This window comes from Hemiscyllium ocellatum, chromosome X (assembly GCF_020745735.1).
Source record: "Hemiscyllium ocellatum isolate sHemOce1 chromosome X, sHemOce1.pat.X.cur, whole genome shotgun sequence".
Lineage (NCBI taxonomy): Eukaryota > Metazoa > Chordata > Chondrichthyes > Orectolobiformes > Hemiscylliidae > Hemiscyllium > Hemiscyllium ocellatum.
The window spans coordinates 15,759,942-15,783,268 of NC_083453.1; the positions used below are offsets into that span (position 1 = coordinate 15,759,942).

The following is a 23,327-nucleotide window of genomic DNA, read 5'->3' on the forward strand; positions in this document are numbered from 1 at the left end:
GTTGATGGTGGCTATTGACAGGTTTCTGCTGTGCTCATCCTTGCTGTGGAATCACTTTTACATCCGTTATCCCTATGAATGACAATCCTGGATCCATGCTGCTACAATGCATACAGATCTTACAGCAAACCATCTCCTCTGTCAGTGATCCCACCGACATGCTGAACACTGCAGGGGGCGGGGCGGGGCGGGGCAGATTGTTGTGTTCATTCTGAAAATGCCGCTGGCCAGAGAATAAGCAGAGTGGCAGTTCCAACTGTAGTGGGCACAGGCTGCGAGAAAGTGGAAGAGACTTAATAAACAGGGTCATGCTGGAGCCCCTGTACACATTAGGAAGGGTTGGCACAGACATTCACCTCAGTGATAGCATCAGGTGCAAGTTCAAGAATAGATCCAAAGGTTAGGAGTGGGACGAGGCAGCTTTGAAAGGACTCAGAAACTCAGAGGTACCTATCCACTCCCCCCCCCCCCCCCCCCCCCCCCACCCTCCCCCCACCCCCGACCAAGTCACCAAGCTGAGCTAATAAGATAAACCACCATGTTTGAGATGGCCTCTTAAGACCTTTAGCTCATTGGTAATTTCCCCTTCTCAATCACTTGCTGCAAGGATTAGATGATGCCAAAGAGATCTTTAGCAAACGTGCTGTTGCTTTCATCCCCTCCCCTATAATGTCACACTGATGTCTGTCAATCAATTGTGACAAGGACAGTCTCCAGTCATGTTACACTTGGGTACGCCTTTTGTCCATTATAATATGTAGTGGAAAAAAAAGACAGAAAGAGTCTGTATTGCATGAGAATGAAGCTGGCCCGGTGTGGGCAGCATTGTGATGGTTTACTTGCACACGTTGACCCACTCGCTCACCCTGCACTCATCGCACAACACATAGCAACACCAATGGAACCGGCAGTGGCACCGCTCACTGCGGCTCTGCTTCAAGATGTTGTGCCCTCTCCCACAGCATAAGCTGTCACAGTTGTCCATCCCCTGGCTTGTCTTATTGCAGACCCTTCCCCGTGTGCCTGGAGAGTCCGTGCCAAGGTCCTTCTCACAGAAATCAGGAGATTTCTCAAAGTACACCATGTCCTTGTAAATCCTCTTCCTGCTGGGCTTCAGGCTGAACTGGCCTGTGTTTTTATTGTGCGTTTTGATGAAGACCGCGTTCTGGAATCGCTCCTTCAACACAGCCCCGACCCGTCGAAAATCAGGGGTCACCTGCCAGCAAGTTTTAAACTGGCAACTGCCGGAGGTGCCGTGACATTTACACTTGCGTTTCATGTTGTCAATCACTGCCTGAAATTCAGAAGAAAAGCAATCAAACAGAAAGAGCAAAGGAAGGACTAGAGCAATGAACAGACTGACTAACCCCTCTCCATCACCCTCTGAATACAACACACAAATCAAAGGGAATGATCTGATAGGACCCCTGTTATCAGATGCTAGTCTATCCTTGCCTGGAGCAGTCCAATCTATGACATACTTGTAAATCTCTGGCAGTCCTGCTCATAGATAGCTGGGAGGGCAGAGATGTGAGTGGGGGAGAGGTGCTTCTTCACTGGAAAAATGAGAAAGCAAAGAAAGACTTGCATTTACATAGCGCCTTTTTTTCCTCCAGGGCATCCCAAACGTGCTTTATGCTAATGAGGCCCTTATCGAGCTGTGAACACCATGGCAAGGTTGGAAGTGCAGCAGCCAATTTGCGCACAGCAAGCTCTCGAAAGCGGCAATGCGATCAGATAATCTGCTTTTGTGATACTGATTAAGAAATAAAACATTGGCCAGGACACCAGAAAGAATACCCCCTCTCTTCTTCCAAAAGATTGCAGTAGAATCCCTTCCAAAAATAAAAGGAAAATGCTAGGAATACGGAAATGTGCAGCAGCATATCTGCACCCATCATGGAAAAAGCAGGAAAAGACCTCAGGTTTGCTGCTCTCTCTTTTCTGCCTTCTCACTATCTGCAAGTTGATCTGTTTCTGTGCTGTATGACTCAAAGTTCAAAATGACTATGTCTATGATCGAGGACCAACTAAGAACAGTATGCATCATTTACAGCCTCACCCAGAGATTTTAATGGGCTCGGGACATTTCAGTTTCCAATTTCAGGGGTATAATATATTCCTAGCAGATCTGCGACATTGCTCACAGTGGTTCCTACTGTATTGCTCTCATTCTGTGCGTCTGATTTCTCTGTGCAACTTGACTCACAGTCGATGTTTCACTTTCAGTTAATTTGTTGCCGCTTGTGATAGTTGTACCTTGTGATAATTTATCTGTATTCCTGTGCTGCAATTTGTGTGCATATGTAAGTTTACCAGAAGATGTATGAGGGGATGCCATGATATGTGTTGAATGATATTTGTTGTAATGAATCTTTGTTTGTTGTTGTAAACCATTTCAGTGTCTGTTTTGTTTCATCAGTCAATGAGTGCAACATTGGGAACTGCTGGCTTTGTTTTCTCAAAGGATTCTGCATTTCTAGTGGGATGCATTGCTGATTTGTTACATAAAAGACTACTCATGTCCACCTCTGTAATATAGCTCAACTTTGTTGCTGCCTCAGCTCATCAAAACCAGCAGAAATAGGAACATTTGGCCCCTTGAGCCTCTCTGCCATTCAATAGGAGCATGGCTGATGCACCATTCTTCATGTTCACTTTCCAGCCCTTTCCCCATAACCCTTGACTCCCTGACTGATCAAGGATCTACCCATCTCAGCCTTAAATATACACAAGAGCTCTGCCCCAATAGCTCGCTGTGACGTGCAGTTCTGAAGACTCATAAGCCTCTGAGAGAAGAAATTCCTTTCATCTCGGTCTTAAATTGGTTCCCCTTTATGTTGAGACTATGCTGTCTGGTCCTCGAGTCTCCCATGAGGGGAAATATCCTCTTAGCATTTACCCTGTTAAGCCCCTTAGGAATCCTGTATATTTCAATGAGATTACCTCTCATTATTCTAAATTCCAATGAGAGTCCCAACCTGTTTAGCCTTTGCTCATAAGGCAGTCCCTCCATACTGAGGATCATCAAAGTGAGCCCTCTTTGAACTGCCTCCAATGAAATGATATCTTTTCTTAAATAAGAGGACCAAAACTGCTCTCAATACTCCAGATATGGTCTCACCAGCACCTTGTACAGTTGCAGTAAGACTTACCTACCATTATACTCCAACCCCCTTGAAATAAAACTAACAGTCCATTAGTCTTCCTGCTTACCTGCTGCCCCTGTGGGTTAGCTTTCTGTGTTTTGTGTACAAGTACACCTCAAGTTTTCTTGTGTTACAGCTTTCTGCTTTTTTTACCATTTAAATAATATTCTTTTCTTTTACTGTCCCTTCAAAGTAAATTGTGACGTAGGATAACCTGCAAATGGCCGAGAAGGATTCCAGATAACCCCCCCCTCAGTTGCTAAAAAGCAAGCTTACAATTAATTGATGGCACAGTATCTGGGATGGAAGATGAGATCAATGGTGAAGATGGAAAGCAATTGTGGCCATTGGGCACCAGCATTGGCAAAAATGGTGGTAATGCGAGACAAGTTCGTCTGGAAGCAGAGCAGAGGCAAGCACACACACAAGATAATGTTCATGAAGAGTGGGGTGGAAATGGAAAAAAAATTAGATGAAAGGCAGATTATTTAGGAGATTAAGAATATTGAAAACGAGGCCAAAATCAAGACCTTACTGGGACCAAATTGAAGGGAAACTCAAAATGATTGGAAAGTCAGCAAGATATTAAGATTTAAATTTTAAAAAGTGAAAAAGAAAGTTATCAAATGCACACACAGTAGAGAGAGTTCTATAGGAGCACTGAGAATAAATCAACAGGATTCCAAGACACTGTGACAAGCAAGTGAGGCCTAACATTGAGATTCCTGCTATAGTGCCACCCACTATCTTCACAGTAAATGTGGTCGTCTTAAAGTGAGAATTCTCACAGGAAGTGTTTACATAGCAGCTTCCAATGGAATGTGCATCTGGTTTTGACATAGATAGATATAATGAATAATGAAGGCAAGAGTGTGGGGGGCTAAATGGCTTCCTACCATTCTCTATTATTTATTATGCACTAAAATTGCAGAAATGGGCCTTCAGTTCTCAATTCATATCACATTTTAAATGATCATTGGGAAAGACTTGAATAGTTTAAGAAAAAGGTCTGTCACCAGATATAGAAGGACTATCTTGATGCTGGCTGAAAGACTTAACAAAATTTATGAATGAAACTCTTCATAAGGGCGGCACGGTGGTACAGTGGTTAGCACTGCTGCCTCACAGCGCCAGGGACCTGGGTTCAATTCCCACCTCAGGCGACTGACTGTGTGGAGTTTGCACGTTCTCCCCATGTCTGCGTGGATTTCCTCCGGGTGCTCCGGTTTCCTCCCACAGTCACAAAGATGTGCGGGTCAGGTGAATTGGCCATGCTAAATTGCCCGTAGTGTTAGGTAAGGGGTATATGTAGGGGTATGGGTGGGTTGCGCTTCGGCGGGTCGGTGTGGACTTGTTGGGCCGAAGGGCCTGTTTCCACACTGTAAGTAATCTAATCTAATCTTCAGAAATTGAAATGTCGTACATGGAGAGACATTACTCATTGTGATAGTTGTGTGTGTGTCCTCCTGGGCCCTATTATCTCACATCTGCCTGGTTTCAGTTTAATTGAGTGTGTGAAACTTTTCCTCAAATTACTGGTGTTAAGAAATTGAGGATGAGTGAAATCAGTCAGAAAGAGCAGGGATTTCCTGATCAACTTCCTGCATGCACTGAAAATGGATTCTTCCTATGTTGAAGAATTAAATGATACATTTAAAGCAGAAAGTTGCCAAATCAGTAAAGACTGCAATATAGATTCCAGTCAGACATAATCCTAATCACAGAAGACAGCCTACTATTGTCAGATGGTTAGTAAAGGTAAGAGGTGGGGCAACTAGCAGTAATTTTAAAAAAAAACTAATTAAAAGCAGACAGTGTCTTCAAACCAAAACCAAAACTTGCCAATTTCAGCCAATATTCTGCCATGGTCACACAGGCATCTTTACACTCCTGTGCCAAAGCATGAGTGTTCCAACTAGTCACCATATTGGCACTGTGTGCCCATGCATTCAGCTCATTGGCATACTCAGCTTATTCAAACATGCTTTCAGGACAACATGGATGTATAAATTGTTAAGGATTTATGTTAATAATCGCTACATTTCATCTGTGCTAGCATATAAACTACAGCCACTTCTATCCACCATCCTGATCTTCATGCCCTTGGGAAACAGGTTTGGCTGAGGATTTAACATCTCTCATAAGATGGCTCTGTTGGATTGTTGAAATGACCAGCAAAGCAAGGCCCAAGACAGATTTTTTATTTTGAAAAGCAGATACTTATCCCCCTTTTTTTCAGATTGCATAACTCTCGTCTTTGGTTTAGCATTTGTGTCTTGTGAACACGAGCAGTTGTTGCCTGGATCACAGCCCAAACTATAATTAGCGACACTGGCTCAATCGAGATTCAGGCATTTCACTCTCAACTAGGACGGACAGCACTTCCCCAAACCTGGTTTACAACCCTTCACCGCCAGCCTGAGGGACTCAACTGCTAATGCTACAAACATCGGCGGCCTTCCTTTCTGATTTAAAGACAAACAGATGACAATTCAGCAGGCACAGGTACAATTCCCCCGGAGATAAGATAATTGAGCGCCGCTCATATGCTCTTTGGCGCCGCTAACATGCTGATTGGCGCTGTTTAACACTCAGCTACAAGTCGGAGCAGCTTTTCTTTAGAACTAGTGGGATATTGGTTGCTGTAGAACTGAAATCCTCCAAAATTCTCAGATCATATTACCGAGATAGAATTAGAACATTTTAAACTGACCTTCCTTTCATCCCAGAGTATACTAAAGATCAATTTCACTGACAGATTCTGGACAAAACGACGGGCACCAGACTGACCAATGAATGGTCCAGACACACAGATGTGTTTACCTGTCTTCCCAGCTTGTTGTTGTGCAGTCTCATTCTCCCATGGATGTCTCTCGAGGTTTCCCGGGAGTCCAGAAAGTCCCTGGAGAACTTCTCCCCGAATTCGATGTCATGGTTGCAGTCCCCCCGCTCCCAGGAGTCCTGGAGGCCGGGGTAACGCTGTTCGGGCTCGAGGATCGAGACTGGGATGCCCTGGGTCAGGGCCTGCACCCGGAGCTGGTGGAGCTTGAAGCGCAGGTTCTGGTCGTCTTCCCTCCGCTTGAGGTCGCAGCCGCAGCCACGGAGCTTCCCCAGGCTACAGGCTGTCGCTACCGAGTGGGTCACCCCCGCGGCCAGCAGCGAAAACATGAAGGCGCTTTCCCGAAAACCTGCTCGGACACAAGAACATGAGGGTCACCGAGGTACAATTCCAAGGCTTGACACATTGAAGCGAAGCTGGCCGCTGAACCGAGATGCAGCAATGGGCCTTCAGCGTGTTTGTTGCAACATTACTAAGTGGGAGAGGCCTGAGCTTAACACAAGCGCCTGCAAAATTACCACACACCACTTCAGAATGCTGTCCATCTCTTTCCACAGTCACACGCTTCCCAATGGAGTTACATGAGGACAGACGGAGGCCATTCAGCCCCGCCAGCCTGTTCTCCCATTCATCTGCATCCTGCTAGCCCAGCTCCCCACCCTGCCCCTTATGATGGTGTGTTATAGACCACTCGGGCTGTTGCATTTCAGATGACTGTATTTCAATTACATGTTGAGTTTCACGTAAATGTGCTTCACGTTCATGACAATTCCACATTCAATTACATGTTGCATTCCATATACTGTATATGTTGTAGTCAGGATCAATGGGCAGTGATGGTAGAGGGTCCAATTTCTTTCCATCACATGGCTGACCCAGAATCTCTCCTGCTCTTACTGCCTGCTATTGGGTTAAAAGGATTTGCAGGTTGAATGTTAACCTGTTCGGCTGTGTTATGAATACAACTTCCCTGGCCATCTAGCCCTGGAGTGAGACTTGACCCGGTTGGCAGAGCGACTACACTATGAACGCATTAACCAACCCGACCTTCCGATTGCCACCCACCTTAGTTCCCCCTCCTGGTCCCCCGGCAACACATTCACCCTTGGCCTCCTCCATTGTCAGAGTGAGGCCGAATGGAAACTGGAGGAACAACACCTGATATTTCGCCTGGAAAGCTGACAGCCCAATGGCCTCAATGTCGACTTTACCAGCTTCAAAGTCCCTCTGTCGCCAGCCTTCTCCATGACTAGCCCTCCCCCTCCTCCTTGCCTCCCTGACCTGACCTAACCTGTCCATCTTCCTATTCATCTATCAGCTCCACCCTTCCCACTGACCAATCACAATAATCCCAGACCTGCATCTACCCATCACCATCCCACCTACCCTTCCTCCAGCCCAACCCTTCTCCCTTTCTTTACTTCTGGACTCCCCTCCCCCTCCCCAGTCCTGAAAAGGGTTTCGGCCCAGAACAATGCCTTTCCTGCTCCTCGGACGCTGTCTGACCTGCTGTGCTCCTCCAGTTTCACATCTATTGATTCTGACTTCTAGCAGATGCAGTCCTTACTGTCTTTGTCTTGATGCTGGGGGAGAGGGGTGGGGAACACCCTATCGAACAAAAATCTATCCACTGCAGTTTTCGAGTCTTTGCTTGGCTTCTGACATACACAGCTGTTTGGGGTGCGAGGTCGGAGGGAAAGAAGAGAGTTGGAAATTTCCATTCCCATTTGTGTGAAGGAGTGCTTCCTGGCATCTCCCTTGAGGGGCCTTGCTTGAGTTTTAAAGTTCTGCCCCTCCTTCTGGACCCTGCACCCTGTTCCCCCCCCCCCTCCCCCAAACCATCTGAGGAAATTGTTTCTTTCCAGCAGTTCTATAAATTCCTTTAATAATCCTTAGTGGGTTCATTACTTAACCACCAAGCTTAAGGAAATACCACCTTGTCCTTCTGTACAATTCCTTTAACATATAACCTGATGAACCTGTACCCACTCCAAGCTCAAACATTCTTCTTAAGATACAGAACCCTGAACTGAGTGCAGAACTCCAGGTGCCATCTGTTATATTCAAGTTTCCTTGAGATATTCTTCTTTCTAATTGTTTTGTTGTACCTTCCTAATGTTTTCAGTGATTCTTGCTCACAGATTCCCTAAACTCTGTAGCCATTTACAATTCTGGCATTTCATTAGTTAGAAGGGAACTTACTGTATGGGGAGGAGGAACAGTGAGTAGGGACATTGTCACTGGGCTAGTAGGTAACTGGTGTAATATAAAATTTGTCTCAGTGATGTTGAACATAACCAATTGTTGTAAAAACCTACCTGATTTCATTTGTCAGGAGGTCAGTAGATTTTTTTGGCCAGGCCAGCATTGACATGGTAGGCTAAAGAGCCTTTTTCTGTGGTGGAGATCTCTATGACTTTTATGTCTTTAGGGCAGGAAATCTGTCATCCTTACCTTGTCTGGCCTACAGGTGACTCCAGACCCACAGCAATGTGGTTATGAACATATGATTTAGGAGCAGAAATAGGCCATTCATCTGTCAAACCTGATCCTCAATAAGATCATAGCTGATCTGTTTGTGTTTCAAATTCCACATTTCCGTCTAGCCTTTAAACAGAAATGTACGTAAGCTGAAGCAGAATGCTCAATCTTGGCATTGAACAAGCAATCCTATTATCAGGGACTAAGGGCTTTGGATATTTTGCTCTGAGGTTTGCTTTTGTAAGAGGCAGGTATTGCCTAATATTTCTAGCTTGTAAGAAAACTGTACAGTCTCAAATTTGTGCAATACAAGTGTATTGAAATGAATAGAAAGGGTTTAGAGGGATATGGGCCAGATCAATTGAGTCAATGGGCTGGAAAATGGCAGATGGTGTTCCATTTGGATAAATGTGAGGTATTGCATTTTGGGGAAAAAAAGGGCAGGACTTATACAATTAAAAGTAGAGCCTTGGGTAGTGCTTGTAGAACATAGAGACCGAGGGGTTCAGGTACATAATGTTTTGAAGTTTGCATCACATGTAGACAGGGTGGTTAAGAAGGCACTTAACACGCCTTCATTGCCCAGACCTTTGAGTATAGGAGTTGAGGTTGTACAAAACATTGGTGAGGCCTATTCGAAAATGCTGTGTCCAGATCTGTTATAGGAAGGATATTATTAAGCTGGAGAGGGTTCAGAAGAGATTTACCAGGATGTTGCCAGGAATGAAAGGTGTGAGTTGTAAAGGAAGGGTGAATAGGCTGGGACGCTTTTCATTGAAGCATAGGATGTTGAGGCATGACCTTATAGAGTTTTATAAAATCATGAGGGGTATAGGTAAGGTAAATGGCAGGTGTGGGGATTTCAAGACTAGGGGGTATCGTTTTAAGGTGAGAGGAGAACGATTGTAAAAAGACAAGGGCCAGTTTGTTTTACACAGAGAGTGATTTGTGTGTGGAATGAATTTCCTGAGGAAGTAGTGGATGTGGATACAGTTTCAGCATTTAAAAGACATCTAGATAAGTACATGAATAAGAAATATTTGGAGGGATATGGGCCAGGCAGGTGGGACTAGTTTAGGTTGGGATTATGGTCAGCCTAGACTGGTTGGACCAAAGGGTCAGTTTCCATGCTGTATGACTCTGTGACTCTATCTCTGATAACATTTGATTTCCTGCCGAACAAGAATCTATCTACCTCCACCTTAAAACTATTCAATGATGCTGCCTCCACTGTCTTCTGAGGCAGAGATTTCCAAAGTTGCTCAACTCTCAGGGGGGAAAAACCCTCAAAGGGAAGCTATGAACTCACCCACAATAGGAAGCATCCTTTTCACATCACCTAGTCAAAGCCATTCAGGATGGTATAAAAGTCACCCCACCCCCTCCTGAACTCCAAAGGGAACAAGTCAGTCTGGGCAATCTTTCTTCATAAGACAACCTGCTCATTCCAGTAAACCTCCCCTGAGCCTGACTCCAACACTTCTCAGTGTTCTCTGATGTGGTCTAGCAAGGCGTTTAGCTCAAGGCAAATACATTTTCACATCAGGCCACATCCCATTAAATAATTTTAAAAATCAAAGCCCTTGATCCGTTCTCTGTATACTTCCCACACACTGAACTGCATCTGCCACTGCTGGACCCAATCACTCAATCTGACCATGCCACTGGAGAACTGGAGTGAGCAAATATCCCCGAATATCCCGTCAGTAGGACTATTCCTCCGTGGACATGGTGATATGGCGATAACAGCTATTCACTTAGCTTGGGTTCATTGCAGATGTTGCGAGCCGGTTGGGATCATATCGTGCAGGAGCGGTTCAGCCACAGTCAACACACAAACCAACCAGAGGCACACATCTGCCACTCAGCTGGAACATCTGTTGGGTTTTGTTTTGCATTTCTTCGGTTCTGCAAAGATCTTTCTTCGTAAAGAAACGGGGCGGGCTCAGTGGATAATGGGGGAGGGGGTGCTGGAGGGGACACAGACACGCGAGGCAGGAGATTGCAGTTAATTGGTGATTTTTTTTACAGATGAAAGAGCAGTGACGCCGCTGCCTGGGCTGACATGTCCATGGACCCTGCAGCATGCCCAAGCACTTGAAAGCCCACGGAGTACCCGTCAGCACTCTCCGGGAGGAGGCAGGCTAGCCGATTTGCCCTCCCCCCCCAAACCAGGGGTGAAAAATCTGGCCCCATCCTCCCTGAGGAAATCGCTGGTGGAATCACATTGCCTGGCAGCTTTTAAGATTAGGTTCCTTACAGTGTGGAAACAGGCCCTTCGGCCCAACAAGTCCATACCGACCCTCCGAAGATTAACCCACCCAGACCCATTTCCCTCTGACTGATATACCTAACACAATGGACAATTTAGCATGGCCAATCCACCTAACTTGCACATCTTTAGACTGCCACAGAAAAGCCACAGACAGTCGCCCGAGGCTAGAATTGAACCTGGGACACTGTGAGGCAGCAGTGCTAACCACTGAGCCACAGTTTTAGTCGCACTCACTGCGTACAAGCAGCGCTCCTTGTAACACAATGAACGCCAAACGTACGGTACACTCTCAGAAATCTGTGCCCCCCCCGCCCCGGTCGGTTTCTCTCGCTCTTCGGACCCGAACACCCAGCATCGGTCAGGTCTGTGTTTGCAGCCCAGCATTTACTGGGACTGGATATCAGGGAGCTTTGTGGCATAGTTATAGTGTCCCAATCTGTGAACCAGGAGGCCCGGGTGCATAGTTCCACCAGAGATGGACAGTAACATCTCTGAACAGGTTGATGAGAAAACCGAAATCCGCGGAGTTGGAGCTTTGAACCCCTGGCGCTCCCAGCTTGCCCAGAGGGAGGACTGCTCCTCTGTCGGTGCTTAGCAAAGAAGCCAGAATTCATGGAAACGGACAAAACCTACGCGCATTCTGGCAGCTTTTTTTTGGGGGGGGGGGGGGGGGGGCGGAATATGCATTTGCTGTCGGACTGCTGTGTTCGGATAGCCGAAGGTCTTGTCGTAATTCAAGGGTGAGCAGGCGATCCGGACATATACGCCGCTACTGCTGGGCTCCCCGCTTCCTGTGCCAGGCCAGACACCGGGGGCTGACCCCTGGAACACGGGGAGGACAAAGTGGATGTGCGTCTGAGGGGAGGGGGGTTACCAGTAATTCCAGGGCATAGTTACAAATCACACAACACCAGGTTATATCACACAACACCAGGTTATATCACACAACACCAGGTTATATCACACAACAACAGGTTATATCACACACCGGGTTATATCACACAACACCAGGTTATATCACACAACAACAGGTTATATCACACAACAACAGGTTATATCACACAACACCAGGTTTATTTGGAAGCATTAGCTTTCTGAGCGCTGCTCCTTCATCAGGGGGTTGTGGAACAGGACCATAAGGCCCAGAATTTACAGCAAAAAATTCCAGTGTCAGCCAACTGAAACGATATATTGAACAAATCTAGGTTCAACAGGCTTGTTCAATATATCATTTCAGCTGCATGACGCTGTAATCTTTTGCTGTAAATTCTGTGTCTTATGGTCCTGTTCCACAACCCCCTGATGAAGGAAAGTGCTCAGAAAGCTAGTGCTTCCAAATAAACCTGTTGGACTATAACCTGGTGTTGTGTGGAGTCCAACACCGGCTCCACAGCATCAATCATTTCCAGGGTCACTGTCGCATTATACAATCCCAGAGATGTGTGTGTGTGTGGGGGGGGGGTGTCGGTTTTTATATAAAAAGAACTCTTCTCCACAACCCCCTCCCCCCCGACAGGAATACCATTGTCACTATGTACCATAACTCATCCAGTCGCTCCCAAGCACCTTCACATCACACCTGCAATTTGTGCCAATGTTGACATGGGGTCGCTATCTCGCCTGGTCCGTCTATGCGCGCACCCCCCGCCCCCCTCCCCCAACCCTGTTCCTCCATTCAACAGGATCATGGTCGATCGTCCAACTCAAGGGCTTTTGTCCGAAACGTCGATTTCGCTGCTCGTTGGATGCTGCCTGAACTGCTGTGCTCTTCCAGCACCACTGATCCAGAATCTGGTTTCCAGCATCTGCAGTCATTGTTTTTACCTCGTCCAACTCAATCCCCTGTTCCTGCTTTCTCCCCCGTAGCCTTGAATCGCTTTAAGCCCTAAGAACTATATCTAACTCGTTCTTGAAAGCATTCAATGTTTTGTCCTCAAGTGCTTCCTGCGACAGACAATCCCACAGGCTCCCCACTCTCTGGGTGAAGACATTTCTCCCCATCTCAGTCCTAAGTGACCCATCCAGTATCCCGAGACTATGACCTCTGGTTCTGAGTAGAATTCTGGCTCCCCTTCTGAATCTGACTGAACTTGCCTCCTCTCCACCAACTCTGCTCCCTGTCCTCACTGTCTACCACTGGGCGAATTATCAAGCGCCAACTCTCTCTCTCTCTCTCGCTCCATACAGCTGGTGCTTACCTCTGCTCAGGATGACCGTGTCCTGCAGGACCTTGCCCCCGTTCTCCAGAGTCGAACAGTTCCACCGCTGGTCCCAGAGTTGATGCTGACACTCGTGAATAGCGACTTGGATTCCCTGCACGGCGGCGGCGGTCACATCAGGGCTCCGGACACACAGGCCCAGCTGGCGCTTGCTGAGACCCGGCAGGGTCAGGCACACTGCGTTGGCCGTCAGGATGGGCTCCAGGGGAATCTTCAAGCCCAGAATCTCGTTCCCGGCCACCCTGAAGCAAACGACAACAACCACAACGACAAGAAATGAACACTCGAATAGAATGAGCAGCCCTGTCCCCAGAGGAGAGGCACTTTGGCATCTCCTTGGCAGAGCACAGGGTGCCCATGTGTAAAGGTGTAAGGACGGAACCGCATTCTCGCACTCTTACCCGGACAGTGTGAGTGAGATGGCGAGGAGGAGAGGGACGGGTCTGGAGATTCTTGGAGCAGCCATGCTGGGGGGAGTGAACCGGCGCAGAACAGTTCGGGGCCGATGAGCGGGTCCGAACCCCCGCCCCTTGCCCCGGTGCCCTTCCGTCCTGTCCTCCCCCGGACCGAGCTCTCAGATCCGTGCGGAGTACGGTGCGATGCCGGGCTCACCGGGTCATGTTTGAACGCCCCCGTTCGGCTGTGGTTCACTGCCGCCGAGTCCGTCAGGATTTAAAACAAAAATCCCACTCAGAGACAGAGGGAGGGAGGGAAGGGGGGGGGGGGGGGGGGGGGGGGGGGGGGAGGTGGGGAATCCCCACCTCAGTTCAAAGGCAGATTGAACCAAGATAGATCAGTCAGTCTCAAGTTGCTGCGCCAGGGACGCTGCGGAGCGCGCTCTCTCTCTGGTTCGGTGCTTCACATTGGCTCTCACTCTCACGCCGTAACCCCCTGTTTCTCACCAGCCCCCCAATACACACCCTGTCTATTCTCGATCTCTCTCTCTCCTCTAGCTCTCTCTCTCCTCCCTGCCCCCACCTCTACCCCACAATCTCGTTTGCTCCTCTCTCCCTCTCGCTCCTGGATCAAACACTAAACTCTGTTTGAAACCAAAGACTTTGATCATCATAAATACTCAAGTGAAATCTTTGAAAATTGAACTTCATTTGAAGTGCATCTGCTCAAGGAGGGAGCCAGTGTGATGCTGGGAGGGGTTTTTTTTGCAGTATGCGGAGAGAGACAGACAGACAGAGAGATGGAAGTCTGACTCCTGCTCTCCTCCTGGACCTCAAATTTTAAACGCACCCCCCCCCTCTCTCTCTCTCCGAACCATCGAGACTATGATCTCTCTCTCTCTCTCTCTCTCCTATAAACGAGCAGCCTTTCATTCAAGCAGAGACGCTGGGGCAGACAATAAAGGCACCAATGAAAACGCATGGAAAACTTGGGGGGCAATCAGGTCCCGTTAATGGGCCATTAATCCTCCTTCAGCCCCATCCAAAATTCCAAACACTTCTTAAGATAGCTCCTGAAGCTTTTTCTGAGCAATTTGACATTCACGCCATCCACCACCAGTAATAGTTTGTAATCATAATTAGTAAATATTGACGGATGATGTTAACAGTAATGCAGCATTGTGTAGTAGATTGCTCATTCTGATCCTGTGCTTCAACGTCTCCCCCCCCCCCCCCCCCCCCCCCAACACACACACATTCTGCACTCTTTATACACATCCCATTACTGACCCTATTTCAGGGGCAGCGCATTTCAAAACGCGCACAAGAAAAGTACAGGACAGCTGTGGCTTCCGTTGACAGCCTCTGCAAATCAACTGCAACCGAAGCCCTTTGAGAGCTCTCCCAGAAACGTGACAACGCACATCCAAGCCTTTTATATCGCCATGTATATACAATGGAGACGCAGAGAGAGACTGAAAGGGGGCAGGGAGGAGGAGGGGTGGCCAGCCGCCCAGAAGCAAGGGAAGGTGTATGTTCGGGGGGACGGGGACCGAGGCGCTTTGCAAACCGCGGAAGAGCCCCCGGGGCAAACAAGAACCCGCCGGCGAGTTCCGAAACGGCAGAAGGAATCAAAATGTACCAGCTGCTTTGCTCCTGTCTGGACACCTCCACTGTCACTTGCAGAGATGTCTCTAGCTAACTTGCGGCTGTGTGCAATGACAGGGTTAGTGCAGCCTGGTCAGTCAGGATTTGGCACCACCCCCCACCCACTTCCTGGCTCATTTCAGACCGAACCCACTGAAGTCGCCGCCAGACATGATAAAGTTATCGTTTCCTTCAATCCAGGTGAGAAAAAAACAGTTAGTTAATGACTGAGACTGCGGTCGGTCTACAGAACCGTCTATCCTATCCCAGCTGGATGTGAGAAAGGAGCAGACTGCTGGTGGCTTCATCTCTCTCTCTCTCTCTGCTCGCTCTCAGGAGTACCGTGACTTTCCTCAGTACCTAGACCACCACCGCTCACAGATTGGCGCCGGGGGGGGGGGGGGGGGGGAAGAGACTCCTCCGAAAGTTGGGGCTGGCCTGAGCACATTAGAGCTTCTCTATTCCCTGTTCCTGGTACTTACTTGATCCCGAGATCCCAACCACAGCGTTCACCATTCCCAGGAAAGGTAGATGTAAAGGTAAAATGAGGCGGGGAGTGGTGGGTGGCGGGAGGGGATTTTTAAAAAAAATCATTGACCGCGTTAGTAGCGGCGCCCAAAAACGTGCGATTTTGAGATTGTGGCCAGCAAGATATGCAAACAGGCGCGCTAAAGACTCCAACATTGCTCAGCGCAGTGATAACAACGGACAGAAGGGATGGAGCACTCTTTGATGTGAGGTGGACAAAATCAGCAATAGATAGTGGCGTTATTTTTGCGTCGGGAATAAGCAATGTCTGCGCACAGTTTCAGGATCGTTTTGGTGCTGAGTGTACCCTCACCGGCTGCTGGGCCGAGCCAATAAGCTGCCAGATATGTCATGTTTCATGAAGATTTGAGCAGCGTTTTCAATGTCCTGCTGTTTGCCGGATGCATCTCCGAAAAACCACATGTGATACCTTGAGAGCTGGGGATACAAATGTTATTTCTGTTCTTTTGGAATCTACAGCTTTGTACCGAGTCATTTTCTTCCGTAAATGTCCTCAATTCGAACTTTCTAGTCTCAAAGCATCGCAATGGTAAGGGGTCAAAGGGCTCAGAGTGCCATGTAGCCAATTGTCCCGAACTGATTCACGACTGACTGAGTTGTCAAACCCGTTGATCCCAGTCTGTGTGCAGGAAGAGGACAGTGCATAAAACACACGCACACGTAGACACACACTTACACACAAATACAAACACAGATGTACGCACACAGGCACACAAATACACACACATACACATGCACGCCCAAATACACTCAGACACACAAATGTACACACAAACTACGCACGTACACACAGACACACACACACACACACACAGCCCAACTTTGCACATGCACTTCAGCAAACCTCTTTCTGCAACCCCACTCTGTCATCAGCATAAATTCCATCTTTCCCCAGTTTTCTTCAGTTCAGACGAAGGGTCACTGGATACAAACATTAACTCTGTTTCTGAGTACAGATGTCATGTTCTGTTTTTGTTACCTGGGTCTCTAACCTGGTCGCTCGGCAGTAGAGTCGCAGACGCCTACAGCACAGAAAAAGATCCTTCGGTCCGTCGAGGCTGCGCTGGTCAAAACAATCCCTCAACTATTCAAATCCGCAGAGAAAATCTACGTACTTTTTAAAATGTGATAAGGGTTTCTGATTATACCATCCTCACAGGCAGTGACTCCCAGATTCCCACATTCTTCTGGATGATTAAATAAAACCTCCCCATATCGCCTCTCAACCTCCTGCCCTTAGACCTCAAATCTGTGCCCCTTGGTCGGTGACTCTCCACCAAGGGGAAAATTTTCTATCCTGTCTATGCCCCACATAACTTTCATCCCTCTCAATCATGGACCCCTCAGTCCCCTCTGCTTCAAGGAGAACAACCCCGTTCTTTCCAATTTCTTTTCATAACTAAAATTCTCCAATCCTGCCAACATCCTGGTAAATACCCTCCAAAGCTTATCCAGTGCAATCTTATCACAATACTGCAGCTGTGGCTTACCAACGTTTTATACAGTTCCAGCACCATCTCCCTGCTCTTAAACTCTATGTCTCGGCTAGTAAAGACAATCATCCCAAATGTCTTCTTAATCACTTTATCTATCTATCCCTCTACCTTAAGGAACTGGTGGACCCGCACACCAAGGTCTCTGTGATCCTAGGTGCATCGCAGGGTCCTGCAGCTCATCATGTTTTCCCCCCTTTGTCCTACTTAAGTGCGCTACTTCACATGTATCCACCCCGACACAACTCCACCTGTTCCCCAGTGCCAATTAAAAATGCTTTTGACAGTTATCTCTGAGCTCGCTTTATTCGGCAGGTGAAAGCATGCACCAAATTTTAGTTTGCATTGGAATGTTTGCAAGGTGCAAGTTTAATAAATAGAAAACCAAAAAGTGTCAGATGTGTTGAGAGGGTAAATCAAGTCATAGAGATGTACAGCATGGAAACAGACCCTTCGGTCCAACTCCCCCATGCCGACCAGATATCCCAACCCAATCTAGTCCCACCTGCCAGCATCCAGTCCTTATCCCTCCAAACCCTTCCCATTCATATACCCATCCAGATGCCTTTTAAATGTTGCAATTGTACCAGCATCCACCACTTCCTCTGGCAGCTCATTCCATACACGTACCACTCTCTGTGTGAAAACGTTGCCCCTGAGGTCTCTTTTATATCTTTCCCCTCTCACCCTAAACCTATGCCCTCTAGTTCTAGACCCACCCCCAGGGAAAATACTTTGTCTATTTACCCTATCTATGCCCCTCATGATTTTAGAAACCTCTATAAGGTCACCCCTCAGCCTCCGACGCTCCAGGGAAAACAGCCCCAGCCTGTTCAGCCTCTCCCTGTAGCTCAAATCCTCCAACCCTGGCAACATCCTTGTAAATCTTTTCTGAACCCTTTCAAGTTTCACAACATATTTCCGATAGGAAGGAGACCAGAATTGCACACCATATTCCAAAAGTGGCCTAACCAATGTCCTGTACAGCTGCAACATGACCTCCCAACTCCTGTACTCAATACTCTGACCAATAAAGAAAAGCATACCAAACGCCTCCTTCACTATGAGCCTCGCTCCTGATGAGGGGCTTATGCCCGAAACGTCGACTCTCCTGCTCCTCGGATGGTGCCTGACCTGCTGTGCTTTTCCAGCACCACACTCTCGACTCTGATCTTCAGCATCTGCAGTCCTCACTTTCTCCCTGTAATCCATCTTGCCCAATTTCCACGCAACATTCGGGAGAAGTGTGGAACGTGGAGCCAATCCATCGCGAAACTACAAGAGCTTATAGGTTTTTACTAACTTGAAAGGTGTTCGTGCAGATGAACGCGGATCAGTTTATACACCCCATGCACTTCCACAGGCTTCTCTACACAGATGCGAACACATGACCAATACATACAATGAAACGCCATACCAGCCTATAAACACCCCAGAGACAGCCACATATCCCACACCCCATTATCCGTCTCCGGTATACGCTTACCCACCCCCTACCCCCATTCATTCTCTTCCCGTCCAGCTTCCCCAGTCTACCTCCCCTAACCCCCTCCCTTACATCTCCCACATACACGTAACCTATCCCGTACAGCTCTATGTGTTGAGAGTTCTAAGGCTGAGCGTTGAAGAGACTAACACTTCCACACCCAGTGGAAACCATTTCCAACCAGTATTATTTTCTAAGTTTCTTGGGTTGCCCCCAGGTGCAGGCGATGGAAATTCCCCAGCAACTGACAGCCATCAGCGGGATAAGCTCTGAGCCAACAAGTTGTGAAGGTAACGCGTTTGCAAATGATTTCAGTTCTGTAATATCCTGCCGTTGCTCCGAGTTCAGTGTGTTGTCAGACGTGCTTTGGGATCACAAGTGGGGAAAGGTAGTACTGTAATATTAGTGTCACTGAGTCATCATCCCGAAACCCAGACCAATGCTTTTGTTTATTTTTTTGGGGGGGGGGGGCGTGAGGGAGGAGAGGTTCAAATCCCACCATCATAATAAAATCTGCAGTTGAAAAGCTGTTCTGTTGATAATGTCATCATTGTTTTTTTTTGTAAAAGTCTGATTAATTAATACCCTTTAGGGAAGGAAACTTGCATTTTTTGAACCTGGTCTGGCCTACATGTGACTTCAGATCAATAACAATGTGGTTGACACTTTAACTGCCCTATGGACAATTCGAGAAGGGCCATAAAGGCTGGCCGAGCCAGCGGTGCCCAGATCCCCTGAATAAAAATAACACTGAACTGCACGTAGATCTCAAATTATAACACAGCAACTGTAGCACGTAGCAGATAGCCAGACGAAAATAAACCGAGAGAAGATCCATTCTGTTCATTGTCGAACAAAGTTACTGTTAACAGTTTTTTTTTGTTATGATGCAAATGTTTAACATACTTGTATCAGGCTACTTCCTCCACTGATTAAGTGGAAGCATGTTATTTTAAACATGTTCAAGCTTCGAGTAAAATAAAGGAGAGAAGAACTTGGTAACAGCCTTTTAACCATTGCACTGTAGAAAGGGGTCATGGTCTGTCCATTTTTGCACAGGTTTTAGCTTTGGTTATCAGCAAGTACTTCATTCCTATATCACACACAAGCAGAAGGCAATGTTAACAAACAAGTTTTTCCAAATTTAAAATCCCTCAAGTAAATAACCCATAATGAATGATTAAACGGGCTTCACTTTGGCATTTTAATGTTTTTTTGGAATAGTTCTTAAAGCAAGTCATAGCTCTCAACTGTTGTGTTAAAGACATCCATCTGGGTTCTTAGCCTGGGTTCTTAACGGGTTGGTGCAGGTAGAGAAAGGTATTCACATGGATGAAATTATCTCAAATAATGGGCATGTATACTACCACACACTAAAATCTGATCGGAAGTTGGTAGCGTAATGGTAATGTCATTGGACTGATAGCCTAGAGGTCTAGGCTAGAGCGACGTGGGACCAAACCCAGCCAAGACAACTAGAGGAATTTAAGATCCATTACTAATCTTGGAAATGAAAGTCAGTGAAGGTGATCGTGACACGATCATTGTTTGTCATTAACAAAAAAAGTCCGCTTCACCAATATATCACCACAAATCTATGGCACTGAATGACATAGGGTCGGATGATGTGGAGTCTGTGTGGGTGGAATTGAGGAACCACAAAGGCAAAAAAAAACATAATGGGAGTTGTGTACAGACCTCCTAACAGTGGTCAGGACCAGGGGCGCAACATGTACCGGGAAATAGAGAAGGCATGTCAGAAAGGCAAGATCACGGTGATCATGGGGGACTTCAATATGCAAGTGGACTGGGTAAATAATGTTGCCAGTGGATCCAAAGAAAGGGAATTCTTGGAATGCTTACAGGATGGCTTTTTGGAACAGCTTGTCATGGAGCCCACAAGGGAGCAGGCTATTTTGGACCTAGTGCTATGTAATGAACCAGACTTTATAAAAGATCTTAAAGTAAGGGAACACTTAGGAAGCAGCGATCATAATATGGTAGAGTTCAGTCGGCGGTTTGAAAGAGAGAAGGCAAAATTCAATGTAATGGTGTTGCAGTTAAACAAAGGTAATTATGAGGGCATGAGAGAGGAAATGACGAAAATCGACTGGAAGCAGAGCCTAGCAGGGAAGACAGTAGAGCAAAAATGGCAGGAATTTGTGGGTATAATTGAGGACACAGTACAGAGGTTCATCTTCAAGAAAAGAAAGATTATCCGGGGAGGGATTAGACAGCCATGGCTGACAAAGGAAGTCAGGAAATGTATCAAAGAAAAAGAGAGATCCTATAAAGTGGCCAAGAGCCTGGGAAATCAGAAGATTGGGAAGGCTACAAAAACAAACAGAGGATAACAAAGAAAGAAATAAGGAAGGAGAGGATCAAATATGAAGATAGGCTAGCCAGTAATATTAGAAATGATAGTAAAAGTTTCTCTCTATACATAAGAAACAAATGACGGGTAAAAGTAGACATTGGGCCACTGCAAACTGATGCTGGAAGGCTAGTGATGGGAGATAAGGAAATAGCTGGAGAACGTAATAAGTACTTTGCGTCAGTCTTCACAGTGGAAGACATGAGTAATATCCCAACAATTAAAGGGAGTCGGGGGCTGAGTTGAGTATGGTTGCCATTACAAAAGAGATAGTGCTAGAAAAGCTAAAAGGTCTTAAAATTGGCAAATCTCCTGGCCCCGATGGGCTATATCCTAGAGTTCTGAGGAAGGTGGCTGAGGAAATAGTGGAGCGTTGGTTGAGATCTTTCAAAAGTCACGGGAGTCAGGGAAAGTCCTGGATGATTGGAAGACCGCTGTTGTAACCCCATTGTTCAAGAAAGGATCAAGATAAAAGATGGAAAATTATAGGCCAATTAGCCTAACCTCAGTTGTTGGTAAAATTCTAGAATCCATCGTTAAGGATGAGGTTTCTAAATTCTTGGAAGAGCAGGGTCAGATTAGAACAAATCAACATGGATTTAGTAAGGGGATGTCATGCCTGACAAACCTGTTAGAATTCTTTGAAGAGGTGACAAATAGGTTAGATCAGGGAAACCCAGTGGATGTGGTCTATCTAGACTTCCAAAAGGCCTTTGATAAGGTGCCGCACAGAAGGTTGCTGAGTAAGGTGAGGGCCCATGGTGTTCGAGGTGAGCTACTGGCATGGATTCAGGATTGGCTGTCTGACAGAAGGCAGAGAGTTGGGATAAGAGGTTCTTTTTCAGAATGGCAGCCAGTGACAAGCGGTGTCCCACAGGGTTCAGTGTTGGGGCCACAGCTGTTCACATTATATATTAATGATCTGGATGAAGGGACTGGGGGCATTCTAGCGAAGTTTGCCGATGATACGAAGATAGGTGGATAGGCAGGTAGTACTGAGGAAGTGGGGAGGTTGCAGAAGGATCTAGACAATTTGGGAGAGTGGTCCAGGAAATGGCTGATGAAGTTCAATGTGAGCAAATGCGAGGTCTTGCACTTTGGAAAAAAGAATACAAGCATGGACTACTTTCTAAATGGAGAGAAAATTCGTCAAGGCAAAGTACAAAGGGATCTGGGCGTGCTAGTCGAGGATTCTCTAAAGGTAAACATGCAGGTTGAATCTGTGATTAAGACAGCGAATGCAATGTTGTCATTTATCTCAACAGGGTTGGAATATAAAATCAGCGATGTGCTACTGAGACTTTATAAAGCTCTGGTTAGGCCCCATTTGGAGTACTGTGTCCAGTTTTGGTCCCCACACCTCAAGAGGGACATACTGGCACTGGAACGTGTCCAGCGGAGATTCACACAGATGATCCCTGGAATGGTAGGTCTAACATACGAGGAATGGCTGAGGATCCTGGGATTGTATTCATTGGAGTTTAGAAGATTAAGGGGAGATCTAATAGAAACTTACAAGATAATACATGGCTTGGAAAGGGTGGACGCTAAGAAATTGTTTCCGTTAGGCAAGGAGACTAGGACCCGTGGGCACAGCCTTAGAATTAGAGGGGGTCAATTCAGAACAGAAATGCGGAGACATTTCTTCAGCCAGAGAGTGGTGGGCCTGTGGAATTCGTTGCTGCAGAGTGCAGTGGAGGCCGGGACGTTAAATGTCTTCAAGGCAGAGATTGATAAATTCTTGATGTCACAAGGAATTAAGGGCTACGGGGAGAATGCGGGTAAGTGGAGTGGAAATGCCCATCAGCCATGATTGAATGGCGGAGTGCACTCGATGGGCCGAATGACCTTACTTCCGCTCCTATGTCTTATAGTCTTATGGTCTTATATCATTCCTACCTGGTCTAGCCTACATATAACTCCAGACCCAAAGAAATGTGATTGTAGGTATTAAGGAATGGTCTAGCCAGTGATGCCCATCTCCCACAAAAAGAGGAAAAAAATACACTCATATTAAGAAGTCTGCATGCACACGATCCCTCTACAAATGCTAAAGCGAAGGGAGTTACAGACCCGGGGATGGTAAAGCAGGAGCACAGAATGTCAAAACTCTGAAAGGCTCTCATACTTAATCCTAAAAAGCTGTATGTACTTGTTAAGTCTGGAATACCTGCTGAGGACCACCATACCAAAGTAATGAGCCATCCATCATCATTGAAAACCGATCTCTAACCTTAATACTTCAAGTATGCCTAAGGTACCCCATCAGACAGACTTCACTCTAAAGACTAAAGGCCAGCCCCAAAGTCAATTGCCTCTCAAGCGTAAGGTGTCACCGGGTTACCGACCCATCACGACTTTGAACTTTTCTTTTCATGGTTTTAACAAAGTAGAATTGTTGGATTTCACTGTGCAGTATA

The 23,327-nt window shown here is 46.7% G+C and overlaps 1 protein-coding gene across 1 annotated transcript; it reads right to left on the reverse strand.

The window, feature by feature from the left end:
- Positions 1 to 591: 591 nt before the first annotated feature.
- On the reverse strand, positions 592 to 15,521 carry LOC132805752 (protein Wnt-10b-like). Its single transcript, XM_060820983.1, has 5 exons — positions 15,488 to 15,521; positions 13,365 to 13,613; positions 12,943 to 13,266; positions 5,973 to 6,337; positions 592 to 1,294 (listed from the first exon to the last, which is right to left on the reverse strand). Exons 1-5 carry the CDS (start codon positions 15,519 to 15,521, stop codon positions 836 to 838), a joined length of 1,431 nt encoding a protein of 476 aa, XP_060676966.1. The 3' UTR covers positions 592 to 835.
- Positions 15,522 to 23,327: the final 7,806 nt, after the last annotated feature.